Source organism: Epinephelus lanceolatus, chromosome 17, assembly GCF_041903045.1.
Source record: "Epinephelus lanceolatus isolate andai-2023 chromosome 17, ASM4190304v1, whole genome shotgun sequence".
Lineage (NCBI taxonomy): Eukaryota > Metazoa > Chordata > Actinopteri > Perciformes > Serranidae > Epinephelus > Epinephelus lanceolatus.
This window is the reverse complement of record NC_135750.1, coordinates 22,222,280-22,245,823: the sequence shown is the minus strand read 5'-3', so window position 1 is coordinate 22,245,823 and position 23,544 is coordinate 22,222,280. Positions and strand designations below refer to the sequence as shown.

The window sequence follows — 23,544 nt, the reverse complement described above, 5'->3', positions numbered from 1 at the left end:
CGTTACACACAAATTAGTAGTAAAGTAAGACCTGTTCATAAATGTTCTGGTGTAGCTCTGAATTTCTTATAAACTGAGGACAACTGCCTGCTGTATATTTGTGTCCATGGTCACAGTCACAGATAATTTTAGATGATGCTCCTTCGTTATCCACCATGACCATTATGTGTTAAGCAATGCCCGTTGCGTACTGCTTACTCGAAGAACACTGTAAACACGGTTCCTTCTTCTGTGGTTTAATCGCTGCGGGCGAGCAGAATCACTTCCGCCTCGGGTGCCGTATTCTGGTTTGTTGACTTCCGATGTGTGTCCGACCTGAGTGAGGCTACGCTAAATAGCCATATAGAGAAAGGCTTTTTTGTCGCTGTTGGGTTCAAATAAATATGTGGATCTTCAAGGGGGGGGGAATACGAACTAGAACAGTTTTATTAATGGTAAAAAGTTCCGCACAGCTGCTTTAAAGACCTGGCTGTCTTATTCAAGTGCAGATGATTTTTATACTAATTTATACAGTGAACAGGACAAAAGAAGGATAGATGATAGCACTGACACCAGGGGACATCAGAATAGAGGAGCTTGAACTGAAGAAATGATGACAGGCATAACAATGAAATAGGCTGTGCCAAAGTGTCAGGTTTCCTTTCCAATAGACTTGTGCAGATACATACTTGTGGAGACCATGTCTACAGCAGACTAAATCAGTTTTTCTTTTCTGCCACAGGAGATGTTGAAGGGAGCTGATTTCTGTCTGAACAATGTCTGCTCTCTCTTCATCTTATAAGTACAGTACATCCCCAGAGATGTACTGTACATGTTGGTGAATCCAAAACAAGACTGGCTGATGCTGGAGCCAAGCCTTTTTGATTAATTTTTGAATCAGCATCTTACTGTGATGTTTCACAAAACTTGTTACTGAGGTAAACTCAGTACAAACAAAAAAAGAGGGGATTTGGGTGGCACAGAAGAATGGTATTTCTGATCTCTTGTTGGAGAGCAACGTCTTATTAAATCTCAGATGCAACACGTGCCAAAACAAACAGATCACAGAAATATTAACATTTAATAACTTGTAACATCTGACACATATTTGGTACAAGACGACATATACTGCTACTGCTACCACTACTACTACTAATACCGTAAAACTTCAATTAATAGCCTGGGCTTTTATTTGCTTAGATCACTGAAATCAATAGGCCTATATTTGGGGCAGGCCTTTAATTCTTTTCACGCAAAACTATTGCTCAGCAAAGATTGGGAAGTATACTCAAATTGTTTATTTAGACCAGTATGAATATTACTTGTTTAAAAATTAGGCTTTAGAAAATATATATCAATTATAAATTGAGAGAGCAATTCAGAGTGAAAGTGACAGTGTAATGACCTTTGACACAAAACTGGTGGACCCAAACGCACGAATCCAGGACAGGTGTGGATATAACAAAAAGGTGTTTATTCCAACAAAAAGGTTCAATAACACAAAGTTGCTCTCAAGGAGGAAAATCAAAGTAACAACACAAAGCACTCACAGGGAGGATCAAACTTTATCTCAAACTAAACTGAAACTTGACAGCTAGAAAACTGGGACGCTTGACAATACTCACAGACTTGGACAAACAAACTGGCAACAGGACAAAGGGAGGCAAGGACTATTTATACATGAGGTAGGGGAAAACAGGTGAAACCAGTCAGGGGCGGGGTTGACAATCTCAATGGAGGGAAAATCACACAAAGGGAGGAAGGCAGGGTCTGAAACGAGAGGGAAAAGGTGAGTGCCAAAATAAAACAGGAAGTGCATGATGAGACTAGTTATGAGTGACTAAACATAAAAGTACTCAAGACAACAAAGGACTAAACATGAAACTAACTAAGGCATGACATAAAACATGAAACACTAAACATGAACATGACAAAAATTAACACACTTGACTAGACACAACAGACAGTAATGGCACTCGAGGACGGCACCTGGCATACGGACACCACACCACTTTACCCTGTTAAAACAATACTCACAACTTGGATTCATTTTTGAAAAACCCTTTTGATTCTTTTGATCTGAGGACCCTGATGGACTAAAGGAATATGAATAATTTGCAGGGTCATCGAGAAATGGACACATAATTTGAGGTAGCCAACAACTCCTAAGAACTTCTTTAAAATAAAGAACTACTTGGCATCCAGACCAATGCTGTGTCTCAAATCGCATACTTCTGTACTTACACTTACTATTTTCAGTGCATAAGTGCGTTCACACTGAGAAGTATGGAAAAATGTAGTGCACTATGAGTACCCAGATGGTGCACTCAAAATGGTCAGAAAGTTGAGTGTGGAACTATGGACACTTCTCGCACTCAATGGTCGCCATCTTTGCTACGTAGCGGAAGGGGAGGGACCACTTTTCAAACTGGAAATAGCGGCTGAGGGCTGTACGGCCGTGAACGTCGCTGCATTGTACAAATTCACGTGTTTTTTGCACTAAGCACCACTATACTGTTGTCGGGTATAAGCCAGCAGTATGTTTGTTGGGTGAATTTAGCAGTCTGTAATGATTTGGTACCGCAAATGCTAATGCTAGTTTGCTAACTAGCTAATTTGCAGATGTCATTTCCAGTGAGTGCACAACGTCCGTGTTTGGTTTGAGACAACACTACCCTATCGAAATTTGCGCACTACACCAATGAGTACATAGTGTGCACAGTATACTACATAGCAGTACACTAACGGAAGTATGTGATTTGAGACACACCTCAGGCCTCTAATTGAGACAGGCCTTTATTTGTCAAAATGTGAAGCCAAACCGGGCCAGTAAAAGGGACGGGGCATTTAACTGAAGTTTAGGGGGAACAGTATATAACAATATTGCAAAAAGTATTAGCAGCTGTATGTAAGTTTCAGCACGTTTAGTTCCTGAAAAGAATAGCTTAAAAACCATAACTGGCTAAATAACTCCTTTTTTGGCTGATAACATGTTAATGAATGAGTGAAAAGCACCTGTATTGTGATACTCAAAGACCTTTATGAGCAGCAGAAGGTTAGCCTCTCAACATTGCGATGATGAAAACAGATCTTTACCACGAGGAAGCTTGCTCAAAGGATGTCTCAAGTTTATCATTTCTTTGTACAGCTGCTTTGTGCTGGAGAGTTAATGGAGTTATCAACCTCTCTTGAAACAAGACACATCTGCTGATATGTCTCAAGTTCAGATTCATCATTGTCATCATATGTGCAACAATTACATCGAAGCAGTCATTGGCAATGAACATTTAAGGCTTCAGGCACCCTCCAACAATGCTCATTAAATATCTGTAATAAATATAAACATAAATAAAACTTGTGTAGACAATAGTCCAAATGACTAAACCAAATATTAACTGAATGCAGAAATATATTAAGTGTATATGCTAGAAGTAACAAGTAAAGTCTATAAGGTGAAATGAGGATAATGTGACACTATAATGTTTCTTGTTATCTTGTCTCCCTACGCTGAGAATTGTTGTTGAAGTGCTCTCCAGAGAGCTGCTCAAGTTTATTCAGAAGATTGCTCGTACTTCAGTGTTAATTACCTCTTTTGAAGTTTGGTGATGGAACCACTATTGCTTATCAGCTGTAGAGGCATATTTAAAACATGAGATGAGATGAGTTCTGCCTGAACTACTTCAGTTTAGCAACTGTGGACAAATGGATTTCACTGTGTGAAGGTGCAGCTATGTATTTGAGAAACGTGTGTTTCATTGCAGGCATCTTTGTGTTCCTTGGCACCCTGCTCATGGCCAACGCTTCGGTTGCTGCATCACATATCCTGCATTCAAGGCTGCTCAACAATATACTGCGAGTTCCCATGGTATTCTTTGACACCACACCCATTGGTAGGGTGGTCAACCGCTTTGCAAAGGTAGGATTGTTTTGTCATTTATCTTTTTCATATTCACTCTCCCCCATCTTATTCTGTCCTCTTTTGCTTTCTTTTGTTCTGAAGTTTTGATGCCTACATATTCGTACCCTGTAATTTATGGGTTACTTGAAACAGTCTGCTTAAAATCATCTCAGTTTGATACCGGCATATATTAGAGCAACTGCTGGACTTTGGAGTTGAAGCAATTTCACTCTTCAAACACAGTGCCAATTCAGCATGTAGCAATTATTGCCATGGAGACTCCTGATGAACAAGGACTTAACTAAGAACATCTGCTTGTAAGATGTGATTTTGAAGCCCTCTTAATTTAATGTCTTTTCTTTGTGTGAATTCCTAATTCTCTCAGGTGAACTTGAATATGTCCTCATCAGGAGGCATGGCAATCCCACAGATGTTAATGAGAAAAAGGGGAAAACACTGAGATTAGATGGTTTTTAATCTGTTCTGGGTCAATTGAAAACACCGTATTAAGGTGCTTTTAATTAAAAAAAGACTAACTTTCCTATCACTGGTTCTAAAGGACATTTTCACAGTGGACGAAGCCATTCCACAGTCCTTCCGTTCTTGGCTCCTGTGTCTCCTGGGCGTGCTGGGGACACTGTTTGTCATCTGTCTGGCGACTCCTTTCTTTACCATCATCATCTTCCCTCTGGCCTTGGTCTATTACTTTGTACAGGTGAGTTGACCAAGGTAGCACAAGAAAAAAAGTTAAAAACAAGTTCCAAGTGCCAAAAACAAGTTACCAGTATGGATAATAACTATGTTAGGGATGCTTACAGATATGTTTGTATAGGGCTGTACCTACTCAGAATTATGTTGGATTTGGCTGTTCAGTGCAAATATTCGACTATTCGTTTAGTTTTTTCTATAAAGAGTTTGGGAGATTGAAGAGGGTTCAGTAGGATGTTCACGGTGACAGTATATGTAATATAGTAAACAACCTTAGTTAGCCCTCTGAGCTAATGCATGCTAACTATGTTTACAACAAACACTAGATATCAAACAAAACCCAGAGGCTACATCTTATAAAGTTGCTGTGAGCTGTCAGTCCACCACTTCTAAGCATACAGCAGAATATAGTGTTATCTTGGAGCATGACCGCGCAAAGCGTTTCCTCCTCCAGGCATCTCACTCAGACTCACCCTGGGTCTGGGCCCCCAGCTACCTGTAACGGAAAGCCGCGTGAAAGTGAGGAGTGCTCACTCTGCAGCTACATCTGGGCACCCAAACATCCCCAGAAGTACACAGCAAACTTACTGACAAAAAACAAAAACTAAAATGAATGCTGGACTTAAAGAATCTCAGTCTCTGACTAATGATTCAAATTTTTCAACTTGTGGGGTGCAGCCCTGTGTTTGTATATGTCAAATCTGAGGTATTTGTGTAAGATATCAAGAGTACATGGTTAATGGAGAATGTTCACGATTATGTTCACGATATTTTCTTCAAGGGAATTCTTCACCCACAAAATTAATATGTGTATATCAGTTACTCCACCCATGTTACATTGAATTAGTGAAGAAAAACACTAATTCAAAAATGTCTCACGCATGGATGAGTGACACACCTGGGCAACTGTGTCCGTTTTAACTCTGCTTAATCGAATGCCTGTTGTTCACATGCAAGTATTTTAAATACTAATGTTTTAGCGTGACTGCATGTGTCTGGAAAGTACTCAGTACACAACTTGATAAATGAGACTTGGATTATACTGCATGAGTTGTGTGAGAGTTTATAAACAGCTGATTTGATATAAATTTGCTGTTGTCAAGCATGGACCCCTATGACTTCAATTACTCAAGAATTTTCTCTGTTTTTGGATTCTTTGTTAAACGGGGGCATGTGAGAAAACAAAGTCTTCTTCTATAATTCAATGTAACACGGTGTGAGTTAATGATATGCAAATGATCATTTCTGTGGGTGAAGTGCTCCTTTAATATTTCGTTATTGCACATTATGTCCCATGAGTCAGGTGTGAGCATCTAAGTTGTGACGACAGAAGAGCTTGTAAACCACCATTGTTTTCTGTTGATTTCTCTTGCCCTCTCTACACCCAGCGCTTCTATGTGGCGACTTCAAGGCAGCTACGTCGCCTGGACTCTGTGTCCCGCTCTCCTATATACTCACACTTTAGTGAGACAGTGTCCGGTCTGTCTGTGATAAGAGCCTACGGCCATCAAGACAGGTTTCTCAAACACAACGAAACAACCATTGATGAAAACCTCAAGAGTGTCTACCCATGGATAGTCTCAAACAGGTCAGACAATCAAAACATCAACAAATCCAAGCTTGTTATCTTTCTATAGCTTTTTAGTGTGTTGGTTGATGGTGATATCCTTACATTTGCGTGTATGTGCTTCTGTTTGTTCCCTCTGCAGGTGGCTGGCCATCCGTCTGGAGTTTCTTGGTAACCTTGTGGTGTTTTTTGCTGCCTTGTTTGCCGTCATTTCTAGGGAGTCTCTGGACAGCGGCATAGTTGGCATGTCTATATCTTATGCACTTAATGTAAGTGACTCACACTCTCATCACACACACTGCAGTATAATGTGATGTGAATGTATATGCCAATAATAATCTCCTACTGGGGCTTTACAGGTGACCCAGACCCTCAATTGGCTGGTGAGGATGACATCAGAGCTGGAGACAAATATCGTTGCTGTTGAGAGAGTGAGCGAATACAGCGAGCTTGAGAATGAGGTTTGTTGAATCGAGAGCTTTTATTTTCCTTCCGGTGGTGTCACTATCATTTTGTTGTTAAGTGTGTTTTCCTTGACTTATAACGTGTCTACATCTCCTCATATAAGTTGGAGCTTTCATAATTTAGATCAGGAATAGACAGATGAGAGAACTGCATCTCAATTTCCCATCTACACTGCGTGTCTTTGTTTCTGCAGGCTAAGTGGATAACTGACAAGCGGCCTCCAGAGAAATGGCCCGATGCAGGAAGGCTACAGTTTGACCAGTACAAGGTCCGTTACAGACCTGAATTAGACCTGGTGCTGCATGGAATCTCCTGTGACATCGAGAGCACTGAGAAGGTCTGTGTGTGTGTGTGTGTGTGTGTGTGTGTGTGTGTTTCTGTGTGTATGTACAACAAGCCTGTAGGATTTATCAAAGTGTGAATCCTAATTGGACTGCTGAACAGATAAACCCCTAGACCAATAGAAGTTGGCTAGTATGCCTCTATTTATATCAAATATGTCTTTAAAAACAATATAAATATAATGATATGAACTAACATCAGACTAAAACGGGCATGTTATGCTGCGGCTTCTTCACGCTGATGAGACCAACATCTGAGTTTCTTCTAGTCCCCTTTGAGTTTGTGCCTTTCATCTTTGCAAGGCAGTATCAGTGATTTGTTTGCTCCGGTCTGGTCTCAGTTGCTTTTCTTTGCAGCATTAATGACCTGTTCATTTATTCCTGGATGTTCTGTTTATGAATCTCGAATCTCTGATAAGTCAGCCTTTTACTATTATGCAGCATGCACATGGGCTGCAGCACAAGCCATGCACAGACAACAACACAGAGAGGTAGAAAACATAGCTTCTGATGTTATGGAACTCTAATGCCTTTACAGTACTAATCCTTCAGACACAGTTTATGTTGTATCTTCTTTTCTTTCACTCTCTAGCATGTCTCAGACTGATGGATTTGCTTTATGATAGAATTACAGCTACAGCGAGACACACTCTAAAGAAATGCTGCTGCTGTTTCTGTGAATATGAATTTAATCTCAGTTTTAACCACAATTCAGCGTTCTGACAGCTGGTTTAAAAGCTTTCATTATGATGGTGTGCATTTATCTGTGTGAAATCACTTTGAGTTTTTGTTTTTATACAGACAGTCTGTTTACCTGCAGAAACACATCAGTGACTCAGACTATAAAACCTTTTTTAGAAGATAAATCAGCCGAAATGTTTTACCCTTTGTGCTGTCTCTTCTTGCAATCAGATTGGTATCGTGGGTCGCACAGGAGCTGGGAAATCAAGTCTGACCAACTGCCTGTTTAGAATTATTGAAGCCGCCGAAGGTCGCATCCTCATTGATGGTGTTGATATTTCTGCAATCGGCCTGCACGACCTTAGAAACAGGCTCACAATCATACCACAGGTACACACAACAACAACAACTCAAAGCCAAGAATAGCATTCAGTTTTTATTGGTGCATTGACGTATCCGACCATGTGGGTGTAGGACCCAGTGTTGTTCTCTGGGACCCTGAGGATGAACCTGGACCCATTTGACAAATTCAGCGACGAGGAGATCTGGCGGGTGTTGGAGCTCTCTCATCTGAAGGACTACGTAGCAGGGCTGCAGGAAGGACTACAACATGAAGTCGCAGAGGGGGGAGAGAACCTCAGGTGGGCCATGAAATTAGATTTTACTCTTCCACATTAGAAATAATGATTCATTAATTTATTCATTATCCATAACTGCTCATCTTAGTCAGGGTCGCGGGGAAAAAATCATTAGGGATACACCAAATGAGGGCTTCTGACAATTGTTTTTCCTCTGAGTACAAACCAAGTTACTCTCAGTTGGCTTATAAAGATACACACAGACAGACAACACACAGGTAAATGGCACAGAATGGACTTGATGCAAAGTTTGCTGTAGATGTTGATTTGTACTCCTCTATCTTATACGTGGACATAATGTGACAGAGAGAGCTAACAAACCTCAGATTTCAGTTTCTCCAAATAAAGCTGTCCGAACCTGCTTCATGCATCAGTGAATAGGCCCAGCAACATGTTTTGCATGTTTGAAAAAAACTGCTCACCCTAGTTCTATTTTGGCAAAGCTTTGCGCACCTCCACCCTGTTTCCAGAGCAACAGCAAGCCGGTGCTTACGCTGGCTCAGGGTTTTAAAAGCTTCCTACATGTTGTTGCTGCTTGTAGAGTATCGGGACACTTCATTCACAACCTGCCAGAGTTTGCTCACTCGCTGTATGAAAAGAAAAGACGTAATAACATATAAGTCTGCCACAATTCGTCCTAAGTGCAATACAGTTGTCCTCTACAACACTTCATCCTCACAAAGAGCAAGTGATGGCAGATGGAGCAGGAACATTTTCCAGATATACTACATATTACAACACCACTCAGGAAGCCTGTTGAGCCCTGAGCGATTGCTGTTGCTCTGAAAATAGGTTGGAGTTGTGCGAAGCTTCATCACAATAGAGCCAGGAGGAGCGTGGAGCAGGTCAGGACATCTTCATCGGCAACACATTCTCACTCTGACCTCGGCACATATTGACTTTGGGTTTCCACATTCACATATGACATGCAAGGTATCCTGGGTGCATTGGTTGTTGACATTCTGGGCCACCGTGTTAAAGGGAAATTTCGGTTTATTTCAACCCGTCTCCTATCGTCCTAAATTTGGTTCAAGTAACTAGTGACATACAGATAATAGTTAGCATGTTAGCCATTAGCCTAGATACAGCCGTAGCGTCAGACCTGTTAAAACATAAGTGAATGGGCAACCTTCAAGTGCAAAGTTAGTCCACCAAACAAGCTTTTTTTCCACAAAGACCGCCTCATATCGTTAGGATAAATGTCAGAGAACATATAGAAAACGACATGTAAACGTATTGTCTTACCTTACCGGTGTGCTGCCATGTTTGTTTATCCCTCTAGCTCTGCTTTCCAAAGCGTAGCTGAAATATATCTCACCAGCTCTAGATAAAGCCCAGCTGGATACTAACGTTACTCCAGGAGGTGTCTCGTCCTCGGACACATCCAGACCTTGAAAATAAGGCTGCAACCGGTCCCATTCCTTGCAACAGAGGCATTCCTTGTCTGTGGGCACTGGGGCACAGCATTCACAGGTACACCACCAATCTCCAGAGCTAAAGCCTTGTGGCAGCCATTCCTCCTCTCTCGTGCTCTAACGTTACCTGTTGCGCCTCGCTCTCTCTCTCCTCCTCCTCCGTTCAGGCGACCGTCCGGTTCTGCCTTCCAGCTGCTGCTGCTTGTTCAGGCACGCTATGAGATCACTGCTTGTTCTCGCGATATTTCGGCCACGCTTTGGAAAGCAGAGCTACATTGTAAACAAACATGGCAGCACACCGGTAAGGTAAGACAGCACGTTTACATGTCGTTTTCTATATGTTCTCTGACATTTATGAGGCGGTCTTTGTGGAAAAAAAGCTTGTTTATAGTGGACTAACTTTGTACTTGAAGGGATGCCCGTTCTCTTACGTTTAAACAGGTCTGACGCTTCGGCTGTATCTAGGCTAACGGCTAACATGCTAACTATTATCTGTATGTCACTAGTTACTTTAAACAAATGTAGGACGATAGGAGACGGGTTGAAATAAACCGAAATTTCCCTTTAAGTTCTGCCTGTTACATGCATTGTCTTCTTTCAAGGAACACTTGTGTTTTCACAGGAAATTTAACATTTACACACAGTCTCTTTCAAAATAAACTTAAGTTGACGTTTTTCTTTCCTTCAACAACAAACACACATGGCTGGGTATAGGCAACAAAAACATGTAGGTAGTTTTAGGAAAAAACAAACAGGGTTTGGCTTTAGAATCTTACGGGACACAAACACCGCTCTGTTGGTTGAAAGTCGTGGTTTGTTGGACCCATCCACCTTTCCTCCCTCCCGCCCCACTTGGACCTTCGACGCCTTAACGTTCGTCCTTGTACCACCACGTTTCACCCTGACGCCGGCGGGCGCCTTTGAACTATACTGGCAACCAGCCGCGTATCATGCCGACATTTAAGGACACCTTTTTACGTTGGAGACCGGGTTCGTTGGTTGCTTTTTTCGTTGGAGACCGGGCTCGAAAAGCAAATAAATCTCGTTCACATCGCATCCATGTAGACTCTATTACTTCAATTGGTTTCTACTGTATTTAGCATTCATTGCTTACGTAATTACCCTTTGCCCCTTGGATACAGGAATCATTTCAGTCAATTCAAATCAAAAATGAGTGTCCATTTGTGCTCTAAATTCTTCTCTGTGTGCTCCACATATACTTTTTACTTACGTGTCTCTATCTTCTCAGTGTTGGGCAGAGGCAACTGCTGTGTCTGGCCCGAGCACTGATGAGGAAGTCACGCATCATAATCCTGGATGAGGCCACAGCAGCTGTTGACCTGGAGACAGACGACCTGATTCAGAATACCATCCGCAAAGAGTTTTCACACTGCACAGTCCTCACCATTGCCCACCGCCTGCACAGCATCATGGACAGCTCCAGGTGAGTTAGTGTCCCTCAATATGTCTTGATAAGGTGTCTCAGCACTCATTTCACTCCTGTCAATGGAAAATTTCCACGGCTGAAAATGCAATTATCTCTACTGTGCATCACCCTGACTTTTTATGACAGTGTAATAATGACACAGTTCTGTTCAATAAAAACTTTTTAAAAAAAAAATGCAGTAAACAAGCATTAATAAGATTCATCTGACAATACAATCTAAACTCAAGGCCTACTTGCTCACTTTCTCTAGAGCTTTAAATTCATCAATGTGAGGATTTTCAGCATACAAGGACTTTGTTGCCTGAAACATTAAGCTTCACAGTTCACTCTTGATCTTGGAAACAGCAGCTTACAGGTCCACATATCTGTATCTATTTACTCTTTCCATTATTATGAGCACTTGTAGGACTAGATATTGTTGGACAAACCCTTGTAATTGATTGAATTATTTGTGTATGGTTTATTTTCAGACCATTGTCTTTTAGTGCAGTCCCAAACAATAGGCTAGTGTGATTCCGTATTTCATGGGCCAGGTGTTCCAGCAGTGAGGATGCATCTTCTGTTGTGAGAAAAGCCTGATGGCCACAGCTGTGAGATCCAAGTCAGCCTTAGTGCACATCTAGTCGATGATCAGACATGAAAGTTCTGCGAGACTTCAAAGTCTCCATTGTCTTCACATAGATGTGCTACCAGCACCTGAGACTATGGATAGGCGACAGAGATGGTTTCAGAGTAGGATGTGTGAATTTATTCATTGTATTCTATTGTATTCTATAGTTATAGTGAATAGGGATTTCACATTTGAGAATCAGGTATCCACATGAAATACACTGAAGAGTGCTTCCATATTTCACAGGCTGCTGATAGGATGGTAGCTTTGGAGCTTTGTGCTCTCCCTCATGCCACCTGCAGTTTAACATAATATTTTCCTTTTTCTGCGAGCAAGGCCCTTACATTCATTTATATATTATGTAATATTTGAGAATAAAATAAATGTTAAATTTTAAAAGAGCAGTGTGTAGGATTTGGTGGCATCTAGCAGTGAGGGTTGCAGATTGCAACCAGCTGAAACCCAGTGCCAAGCGTGAATTCCTGCATAAGATTCCTCCAGTGTTCATTGTTGGAGAAGGTTTTTGCTGGGAGCCAAATTATCCACAGAGGTCTTTTCCTCTCCGAAACAATCTGACCAGGGGATTAAAACCAGTAAAAACATTGAATAAATCAGTTTCATATTACAAATCATTGTAATATGAAACTGATTTATTCAATGTTTTTACTGGTTTTAATAAATCAGTTTCATATTACAAATCAATGTTCCTCTAACTGTGTTTGGTCACCTTTTCTCTCTGATAAGTTAAGATCCAGATGTTCCGGAGGTTTTTACTACGAGCCAATTATCCAAAGTGGCCTCTTCCTCCCCAACACAAACAAATAAATTGATTTGAACCACTAAAAGCATTAAATAAAGCAGTGTTATTCTGGTGCTGTTCGGATTGTCATGGAGGGGCTGTTGTACGGTGGCAAAACGCAAATGGCCCTATCTAGAGCAAGTGTTTAGTTTGTCCATTCTAGGCTACTGTAGAAACATGGCGGACTCCGTGGACGAGGACCCGCTCTCAGTGTAGACATAAATAGTTTATTCTAAGGTAACGAAAACATGATTCCTTTTTTAAGGTCACCTGTATATAGTTTTTTTTTTGTTGTTTTTTTAAATTGCTCATCCATACATTTTTTCCATCAGTGCATCCATTGAGCCATCCATTCGTTCAGGGGGGGCTGGAGCTTATCTTAGCATGCAATTGGAAAAACACAGTGCAGTTTGCCAGTCTCCTGCAGCTCACTTATGGAAGAACATTCACACCTTAATATAAAAACTAAAAAATCCCCACTCGAAATAAAAAGCATTCTCTCACCCCCACCCCCCCCCCCACCTGTCCTTAATGGAAGGCACAGATATGTACACATCCGTTTTTTTCACATCAGAGCAGGAAGTTCTGTCAAGTCTTCCTTTGCCAGACAGTAATGGCACACACTACTCAGGGGGTTACCACTTCTTCCTGTGCTCTTCCTCCACAGGGTGATGGTGCTTGATGCTGGTAAAATTGTGGAATTTGATTCTCCAAACAACCTGCTTGAAAAACAAGGCCTCTTCTATGCCATGGCAAAGGATGCTGGAATAACTCGAGAAGAAATCACAGCTCTCTGATTTTGCACTTGTACTTTTGATGTAATTCCAAAAATTGCTTTTGTTGTTTGATTTTGAAAGCTGGATTGTACTTTTTTACAGCTTTTATTCACTTTAATTTCACAGAATATAAACAATAAATTGTGAAGACAATAAAGCCTCCACAAAATAGCATTTTAAGTCTTAAATGTGTGACTCAAGGGGCGTCGGTGGCTTAGTGGCAGGGCAGGCGCCCCATGTACAAGGCTGTTGCCGCAGCGGCCCGGGTTCGAGTCCAGCCTGTGGCCCTTTGCTGCATGTCATCCCCTCTCTCTCTCTCTCTCTCTCTCTCTCCCCCTTTCACACTTAACTGTCCTGTCCATTAAAGGCAAAAAATATCTAAAAAAACAATGTGTGATTTATCTTTCTGGGATTTATACTAAGGGATTTATTCCAGCTTCATATGAGCGGAGGAAATCTCAGCTCGTTGCTAGGCTAATAGAGTGTGCCAGGGCTGACGTCAAAACCTGGAAGTTTAGCATCGCGCTGGTTCCTGGAAGAGAAAGTGAATGTGATTTTTGCATTGCGTTTTGGATTATGTCAGAAAATAACCTCTGTGGCTAACACAAGTTTATGATACTTACAGGTTTTGTTCAGCGAGATAATCTTCACATATGAACACTTTTCATACCGCATTTGAAGCTTAAATGCGATCACCAGAAGTAAAAAGCTAACGTTAGGCTTTAACAGACTACATGACTACTCCACGGTCGCATGACTCTTGACGTCACCGCCACTAAGCTTTCAACTGATTTTGGCCGCTTTATTTTAAAAACATTGTATAATGGGGAAATCGGACTGTTTAAGCTAAATAAGAAGCTGTAATGGCAGACTGCCAGCACTCTCACCTGTTCGGGGGTGATGACGTTTAATGTCCCCGGCAGGGTTTGTAGTCTTTTTGAGCAACTTGTTAGCAACCACCTTTTTTACGACACGTAAAAGCTTCAAAATTCACAAGTAGGGTATTTACTGACGTGTTTTATGTCGTAGAACAAAACCTGAAACTCGCTTAAGCTTTTGTTAACCACAGACCTTATTTGAGGCATTTTACCAAAATCCCATTCAAAAAACGTATTGACTTTTAGACGAGAGAACTGGAAGTGCTAAAAGTGCTAACGGAGTTCCGGGTTTACTGGCACACTCTATTTAAGATAAAATGCCATAGGCTTGTGCTTATAACGTTAGCATGTTACATTTTTTTGGAAAACGTGTTTAGTATAAGACAGTTGTTTTGTCGTGAACCTTGTGAGTTGTAATGGAGCTGAATTTTGTAACGTTACCTATGTTAAATGTTGCTGTTGTCCCTGGCTTCATTTGAGTGGAGGAAAAGTCTGCTAGCCGCTAGGCTAGTTTACACAACATAAAATGCCATAGGCTTGTGCAAATAACATTAGCATGTTGTATTTGTGGGGAAAATGTGCTTAGCAAAAGGCAAGTGCTTTGAATGCTGCGAGTTATAGTGAAGCTGATTTGTGTAATTCTGTTTGAAATTGTCACTATCAAGCCATGTTTAATGTGCGTTTAAAGTGTGATGTGGGTGTGTTTTGAATCACTGACGTTTTACAACACTTGAAACTCTGTCGCCATCTGGTGTTTTGGAGGTGTAACTGCAGAGTGACACAGACACCACCACACAAGTATAAATGCTCTCAACAGCATAGGTCATGTGTGTAGGCTAGGACGTGGGCTCTGCATAGAGCTGACGCACAAGTATAAATCCTGCTTAAGCCTTCTGTATGGGGACCAAAATCTTGGTACCCAGAAAGTGACTATTAATTTTGTTATGATTAAGACTTGGTTTAATGGTTAAGATTAGGGTTAGTCTCAATGGAATGCATTTAAGTAAATACACTGTCCTCGTAAGTGACAACAACAAGATTGTGTGTGTTTTGTATTATAGCTGTGTGTTTGGTGCACTTCCAGTTCCCTGACTTATCTATAGAAGAGCAGGTGCAGGCGTACACTGGTACACAAAATACCAGTGTATGCAAACATTGTTTCAGCCGAGACAATGCCAGAACAGGTCGTTGCATTTCCCTCAGTCGTGTCATTGCTCATTTACACTTCATTCTACACACACTATGAGACTGTCTTGCATGTTATCAGCCACTGTTTTCACCATCTGTATCTGAGTGTATAGAGCGAGGCAGATGGTGGAAGCGAGGGAGAGACCGAGAGTGGGTGAGTTACAGAGAGAGGGAGAGAGGGTCAGTGAGAGCCACAGAGGGAAGGAGGGAGACAACCACAGCTGTGTTTTTTTTGCCTGTGAGGATTGCTGCTGGGCTTCATCCCGCATTCTCCCCTCTAAAAGGTAAGCCCACATCAATACACTTAATACATAGAATACACCTCCAAAACAGGTCATCTGTAACTGTACAATAATGGCTCTAAAATCTTGACTTTGCATTTGGCTGTACTGGGAGTGATACAGGTTGTACAGTGTGTGCTTGCCAGATTTTAGGTAGACCTGTCAGATTCCTGTTTAATTGGAATGTTTGGCAGATGCCTGTAATTACAGTTACATGCACACTGCATGCTGTGCCTGCTTAGTAGTCTGTTTTCCCTGGTGTTTACTTTACCTCTACATTTAACTGTATTTATTTTGATGATGTGGTCACAAAAGCTGGCATAACTTAGTCTGAAAATTCAATAGATGTATAACTTACTGTGTCAGTCTGGATGGCTGCTTTACATTGATATGTGTGTGCACACTGTTATAAAATTAAACTTCTTTGAATATGTATTTGTCTCTTATTCACTGCTTAAACTGAATGATTTCCTTTGTGTCAGTTGCTGTGCAGCAGTTGCAGTGCAAATAGGGAAACAGTGGAAATAAAAAGAGTGCAAATATAGAGCTCAGTCTAGGTGGGCTGTATTTTCAGTATCACTCCATTTGATATGTATAGCAATATACTGTTCACATGCAACAAAAAAAACTGCACACCAAAAAGGATGAACCTGTAATTGATAACACTATCCTTTTAATAGCAGCTGCAGATTTAGCCCCTGAGAGACTTATTTCTCTTTTTTCATTTCTTCTCTCATAGCTAATAATCAAGTGGCCACCCTCATATGAACACCTCAGTATAGTACGAGAGAGCAAGTAAACAGCAGAAGACCCTCTCCTGGCTAGTCATGCTGCTGTATTGTGCACGCCAAGGACATAAAATACCATGAATACAACACTCATTTTAAAGCAAAGTAATCTAGTGGAGTGATTTAAAACAGTGACGTCTGACCTGATTAATGTTCGCTAATGGCAACATGATTGTCAATTACTTCTATCTAACTGTTTCACATGTATTAATTGTAGAGGAGGAACTAGGGATCTTTAATACACATAATTCAACTCAGTCATGGAATTTATTGACTTTTTTTTCTATCACATCCTTGTAGTTTTCAGCCAGCCAACCTCATCATGAACCTCTCGGAGCAGATTTCACTCTTCTTCAGCTGTAATGTCAGCCCGAGCGAGAAGCCACAGCTCGATATTAGTGTCACCAAAAGGGAGCCGCTGACAATTGCCGTCCCAATGACCATCTTCTACAGCATCATCTTCTTGTTTGGAGTATGAAAAAGCAAATTTACTAGACACACTTCACACACCAGCCAATTTAACCTCCTGAATTACAACACAAAGTGGTGTATTGAACTGAATTGAATTTTATTTATTTATGTGTCATACACCAGTGAAGGTGCCCAGCCTATAAGGGCTTACAAGACACAGATTTCATAATCTATGTGTATGTATGTGATGCAACACATAGCTTCAATACATGTCATTCTGTGTTAATGTTGTGCTGACAGCAAAAAGGTTTTTTGTAGACTGTAGACCACTTAATGCCCCCCCCCATATGCTCCACAGGTCTTATTCAATGGTGTGAGCATACTGACCCTCCTCATGGATGCTCATATGAGAGTCAGCGCCATTCGTTTCTACCTCATCAGCCTGGTTATATCAGGTATGCTACTGCCATGCACCTTATGGAGGACTAGTCATGACAGTATTAATCTGATAAAATTGACATTTTATTTAGTATGCATAAAACTTGCCAAAATCCTAATTCAGTATGTTTGAAAACACGTAATTAATTTTTAAGTGTACTCTAAGGTACAAAGCCTCCATATTTAAAATGAAATTAAGTGTGAAATAGATAATTCATTGTTTCCATTATTATTTTTAAATGGCATTTAAAAATTAAATTATATGCATCTTAAATTGAAAAGCACCTTAAATGACACTCTCCATTTTCATTTGAATTATGCCCAAGATGTTTTTTCAGGCTTCATTGTCAGTTAATGTTAGTGGATGTTATACGTCACATTGATTGAATTTGTATCAATAGGACCCAGTCAGGACAAGTGTTTGTGTTGTTTCTCATTCCATTTCTTTATGAATATGTCCAGGTTATACTTTGGAGTACATTAATTTGGGCATGCAGTAATGTATTTCAGACTTTCAGACTCAAAATTTATTTTCTCGTCAAATTAATGTCATACATAACATGTACCCGTTATTTTACTTTGAACAAATACAAATAAGTCATGTTCAAGTTCCTTTTAAACACCACAGCTACAGTGTATGAACTATTTCAAGGAGCCACCCTCAATGGGACTTTGCTAAATGGCCCTCATCTCCTTTTCTTTTTAAATTTTAGACATCCTGCAGCTGGTGACCATCCCGGTAACTTTGTATCGGTACTACTGGGAAAGCTACCCATGGCGCCTGGGTCAAACAGTATGCAAAGTCTACTTCATGGTCCGCCAAGTGTACTGTGCCACCACAAGCTGGGTGATCATGACCTTCACCACTGAGCGCTATGCGGCCATTTGCCACACCATGTGGTCTGTCTCCAGCCTAAAGGTTGAGTATTGCACAGAAGTTATTCCATTAAAAAAAAAGCTTAGGGTTGTCTTTTAATGCTGTTTAGTATATTTGTCCACAATTGTCATCATGTTGGGTTTCATCCCCAAACTTCATATAAAATATGTACCTTGTCCACACTCAAAGTATTGTATCAAGATAAACTACACTGGATATACAAATGAAAAGTACTGTATTGTATTTGTTTTTGAGCACGGCCGGATAAGAAGAACATAATAATAGCTTACCTTTACTTGTGCTTTATCTGTATACCAGAATGAAATGTAAAAGCAATAATTATGCAGATTGGCCACTTACAGAAGCCACAACCTTCACAAAATGCAAAAGATACTAAACTAGTCGCAAAGAAAATTGAAGAACATACAAGGCATAATGCAGCCCATATTTAGACTTTGTGAACAAATTGTAACACAGGAAATTTCCTTGCCTCTTCCTTTACAACAGAAATCTCGACTGCCATGCCTTCTTTCAGTATGGATCATTTCTCTGGTCTCAGCAGTACCTTTTGCTCTGGTCTATGACCAGGCTAGTGCCTGTATCTTAGACTACACAGCCACTACACGAGAAGAAGCTTTCCACATCTCCACCATGTGTGAGATGACAGAGCCGGATCCCGCACACATCTACAAGGGAGCTTTACTCCTGAGAGCAGGGATCTTCTTTCTGGTAAGTACCATTCAAGAGATTGCATTTGATCGTCTTCACACAGGCACTCAACATGCCCCTCCAACTACAGGTTCCTCTGATCTCCATCTGTACTCTCTATCTGCTAATCCTGCTCTACCTGAGGCGGAACGGACGTCAAAGGAGGAACATGGGTCTCATGAGGCCGAATCCAGAAGGAAGAAGAGACATCCAGTGCCATCGAAATGGAAAGCTACTTTTGAATGAAAAGAGAGCTCTAAAACTCATGGGTGAGCCTTGGAAAATTATAAAACCTTGTTGATGTCTTGGGGTTATGGCACAGGGTATCTCATGAGTCATTTGATTTATCTCATCCTAATGAAAACCTTATGATGGGCTGAGTATTCGGTCACTCCAGAAAGTGAGACAGTAGATGATGCTGAACCCTTGGTGACTACTTCACTTTTGGTTGCTTACCAGACCACTAATGCATTTCACCGAGCTCTGTGCTGGTTTCCGTTTGTTAAGGCTGACACATAGATGCAGACATTTTTGTCTGCATTATCACTCAATGTCAGTCACAGTCTCAGCTGCCCTCTGACGAGATAAGATAGGACCTACCCTCTTGTAGTTTGGCAACCCATCAAACATAACAATCTGTGTCACCTTGAACATTTAGCTTTTGTCAACTTTTTCTGGCAAACCAGATAGCAACAGAGTGGTGGGACTCACAATGTTCCCCAGAGTTGAAGTGAAAAGTACAGCAATGATGCATTAGCCCTCATCCCTGGAATAGCCCTCCGAAGGGTGTCAGACTCTCTGATTCAGTTTGTTTATGGACGCTCAAAGTTAATCGTGGTAAAGTACCAGGATCTTTCTATAGTTTTGATGCTCTGCATTAAGACAATATACTAGTTTAAAGGTCCAGTGTGTAGGATCTAGGGACATAATTTGGCAGAAATTTAATATAATATTCATAACTATGTTTTTGATAGTTTGTAACAACCTAGAAAAAAATGATTCCTTGTGTTTTCATTACACAAAGGCCAATACACACTGGTTTGAACACTGTGTGTCAAAAAATATGCCCCCTCACACCAGCTAAAAGCATGTCAGCGTGTCCCAGAACATCAATGCACTCTGCACTTTGTGCCACTTTCCTATTTCCAGCCTCCCCACCCCTGGAATTATATGCATTTGCCCCCCACTTGCTCTCTGCTTGAACAGACCAGCTCCCGTAGTAGGTCTTTTTCTCTGTTCTTATGGCAGCTTGACCCCTCTCCTCACCAGAACTCTGTAGCCATTGTTGTGTCTTGTGTGCGATGAAGAACGGATGAGGAAAGACTCGTTGTTTTAGTCGAGAAATATCCTAAACTAAACGACCCACAACCCCGTCATCATAAAGACAATGGCCAAAAAGATATTGCCTGGGGAGTCATAGCTCCCAACATAGGCAGGTGGGATATGAAGTTTACTTAGGGGCTGTCCACACAAGAATTTCAGCTAATGCAGAGGTGGAGGAAGTACAGATCTTTCAAGTAGTAATAACTTTGTGTGGTCGCCTGGTAATGAGCTGCAGCATGACCCATGCAGTGTGTGCTAGAGGTGGCATGTGATGCACCAGCGCCGCAGTGTTTTCAGTTTTAGAATGAGTGCCCACAATGGACAAATCAAATGTTTGGCTCTAGTTAGGGCCATTAATGTTTTCACATCAGCTACCACAGTACTTCTGCAACCTACCACTAGATGCCACTAAATCCTACACACTGGACCTTTAATGCTTATTTATCGCATTATCATTTTGAGTTTCTTTGAGCTACGCTATTGAGCCATTAACATCTTCTATGTTTTGTCTTCCAGGTGCAGTCTTGGTGGCCTTCTTTGTTTGCAACTTTCCGGACATTGCCTCGTCACTGATGCAGGTCTATGTGATTGTGTGGTCCGACACTGTCCTCTCTGTCTACACAATCCTAAAATCCTACTTGTCACTTCCCCTGTGGTATATCAACGGTGCTCTGGACCCGCTGCTCTTCTGCATTTCCTCCAAAACATTTCGCAGGGCATGCTGGAGAACTCTGGGTAGGCTCAAGCCTCACTGCTACTGGAAGTACAGGAACATGTCTTGGCTGAGGCAGAGAAGTTCTACTGAGGAAGCAAGCATGACTGCCAGAGAGAGGATTGATGGCAAATGCTGTAGAGAGAAGGGGGACAAAAAGAGACATACGGTCTCTAAGAAATCAGATCAAAGGAGTGGGGATAGCAGTGAAAAGCCGTGAACTGTGAAAGCCCCGGTCAACAATGATGTATACAATAGCTGTACATAGATGTATGTATTTTTTCCCGATAGCTCCTGTTTGTTTCTGTGCCTTTATTGTTGTAAGAGTTCTCAGAGTGTCATCTCACTGATGCCATATGTTAGCAGTTGTTTTTGTATATCCAGAGAATATGTTGAATATACTTGTATTGTAACATTTCTGTTCTTTCAGAAGCTTTTTTGTCTAGGGAGAAAAATATGTGTAGTGCTCTAAAGCTTTAATTATTGTGACTGATGTTAAGACACTGAATGTAAAAATGTATTTTTTTTTATATATCAAGTGTGACGTGGCATTGTGTATTATGATGCTGAGTTTGAAATATATGCTAAGACTATTATTCAGGGATATCACTCACTGCACATGTGACATACCAATTCATTTTTGAATCTACACAGAACACAGAGGCAGGACACAATCAGTTACAGAACATTTTATACACGTCTGCTCTTTGCATTACCCTGCAACACTGTTTTACAACTGATGGATTAGTCACAAACATGTTGCCTGATAAAAGTGTTCATCATAATTGTGTCTTCAAAAAGCTGTTTGGAGCTGACATAAGTGAACCCACAATTTTTTAATGTTGTGTTTTGCATGTGATGTGTAATTTTGCCAAACATCTGGATTTGCAGTGGAGTAGAAAAGTCTTTGTATTGTCACGATATTCATCAGCAGGAGACCAAGCCTATAAGTGCTCAACAAAAACATGCGACTAGCTACCTGTAGATGCTCAGTCTTTCTGTTTTTCTATTGTTATGTCCACATAAAGGAAAAATGGGAATTGGTAACAAACAAACATTGTATGGATGTTTTCCATCTTGAATTACAAATAATCACGACCTAGCATCAAGAGTGTAAAGATATGTGTGTGCCTCTTAAAAATTATGGCTTTCCTCAAATGTTTGTTTGAATTTTTTGGGTCCAGATCAGACATATGTAGGCTGGGTTAACTTTATTTTCCATTGCTCCTTAAAACCTTCATAGGCTCCCTCTCTTCCTGTTGAATCTTTGTTATCTCTGAGTCACTCACAGACAAAAGAAAATAAATTAAAAAAAAATAGCGATGTGTATACTCTAATACTGCCTTTGTTCAAAGATAAAACATCAGTAAGTGTAATTAAAAACAGGCATAAGGTTCTGTATCTAATTACAACTTCCCCTCGAAATTTTCAGAGCAATCCACTGAACTACAAATACATTCTCTGAAAAGTGTGGGCTGGTTGCGAAGGATGTACAATCCAGTGCCAAGAAATTCAATGAATATGTAAGATGTGTTGATTGACCAGATGTACTGGATTTAGGCTAAGTGGTTGCTAGGTGACCAGAGATCAACCTACAGGCACTCGGATGCACACAGATGCGGATAAGAGGGACACAAAGTGCTGCTTGAATCAATATTTTTTTATCAATAAAAACATTAAATGACTACTTGTAATTTGACAGGGGTCACTGTAATGGACCTCCAAACAATTATTACCTAACTCTGCAGTCTTCTACAAGTCAGTGGACTGAGTTGCCATTTTGTTTCACGTCATTCATCATTCATTCTTCAGTATCTATATCTCCGAACAAATAGATGATGTGGGAGCTGTTGAGGTATGGAACCAGGCTGGAATATAGAATGGCATTCCTCTGCTCTGTGGCATACCCCATCGACCATGTTTCACCAAGAATGTTAAAATTGCTCAGAACATGTAAATAAGTCACTGTTTTCTACCACACCAATTTTATGATATATCAATATGCAGTGGTGGAATGCAACTAAGTACGATTACTAAAGCAGTACTCATTAAATCATCTAGATGTATTTGAGAACAATTCAGAGGTAATTGTGCCATACTTGAATATTTCCACAACATTCTAGGCAAATATAAAGTATGATATATTAGGCTATTATTACAGGTTAAGCTACCCAGCTCTATAGTAAATAATTAAAGCTCCAACTTTCCCTCTGCAACATCACAATAATGCTTCAATAATTATAATCCAGTAATACAGTATGATTCTGACATGGGGCTATCTGCATAATAACTTATTTTACTTTGGGTATTTTAAGTATACTTGTATGCTAATGTTTTTGTATTCTCTGTAGGTTAGATTTAGGCCTTTAACCTACTTGTCACAGTGTATTTTAACATTGCAGTATTGCTATTTTTACTTAAGTAAAAGATCTAAATACTTCTACCACTGTTAATGAATGTCAATATTGTGCTAGTGGGTTGTATCGTTTCACAGCTTGTTAAACAAACCAAAAAAAAATAGATTTTAAAAAATCAGACAATGCAGGTTTGAGCTTTTTTTTCTCAATTAAAGCAGCCATAAAATAAAAATAAAAATGACATGTTAAATTATGTTGC

At 40.5% G+C, this 23,544-nt stretch overlaps 2 protein-coding genes across 2 annotated transcripts in view; both read left to right on the top strand.

The window, feature by feature from the left end:
- abcc2 (ATP binding cassette subfamily C member 2) overlaps window positions 1-13,495 on the top strand; it is a 49,491-nt gene extending 35,996 nt beyond the window's left edge. Inside the window, exons 23-32 of the mRNA XM_033612945.2 lie at window positions 3,741-3,895; window positions 4,437-4,592; window positions 5,974-6,173; window positions 6,295-6,421; window positions 6,512-6,613; window positions 6,811-6,954; window positions 7,871-8,029; window positions 8,114-8,280; window positions 10,942-11,136; window positions 13,216-13,495. Of these exons, the coding sequence (XP_033468836.1) occupies window positions 3,741-3,895; window positions 4,437-4,592; window positions 5,974-6,173; window positions 6,295-6,421; window positions 6,512-6,613; window positions 6,811-6,954; window positions 7,871-8,029; window positions 8,114-8,280; window positions 10,942-11,136; window positions 13,216-13,345 (1,535 nt within the window). The 3' untranslated portion in view covers window positions 13,346-13,495. The remainder of the gene's footprint in view (window positions 1-3,740; window positions 3,896-4,436; window positions 4,593-5,973; window positions 6,174-6,294; window positions 6,422-6,511; window positions 6,614-6,810; window positions 6,955-7,870; window positions 8,030-8,113; window positions 8,281-10,941; window positions 11,137-13,215) is intronic.
- Window positions 13,496-13,848: 353 nt separating this feature from the next.
- Window positions 13,849-22,213, top strand: LOC117248173 (neuromedin U receptor homolog nmur-2-like). Its single transcript, XM_033612946.2, has 7 exons — window positions 13,849-15,674; window positions 16,760-16,931; window positions 17,229-17,325; window positions 18,022-18,227; window positions 18,693-18,914; window positions 18,985-19,162; window positions 20,733-22,213. The coding sequence occupies exons 1-7, from the start codon at window positions 15,514-15,516 to the stop codon at window positions 21,146-21,148; spliced, it is 1,452 nt and encodes a 483-aa protein (XP_033468837.2). The 5' UTR covers window positions 13,849-15,513; the 3' UTR covers window positions 21,149-22,213.
- Window positions 22,214-23,544: the final 1,331 nt, after the last annotated feature.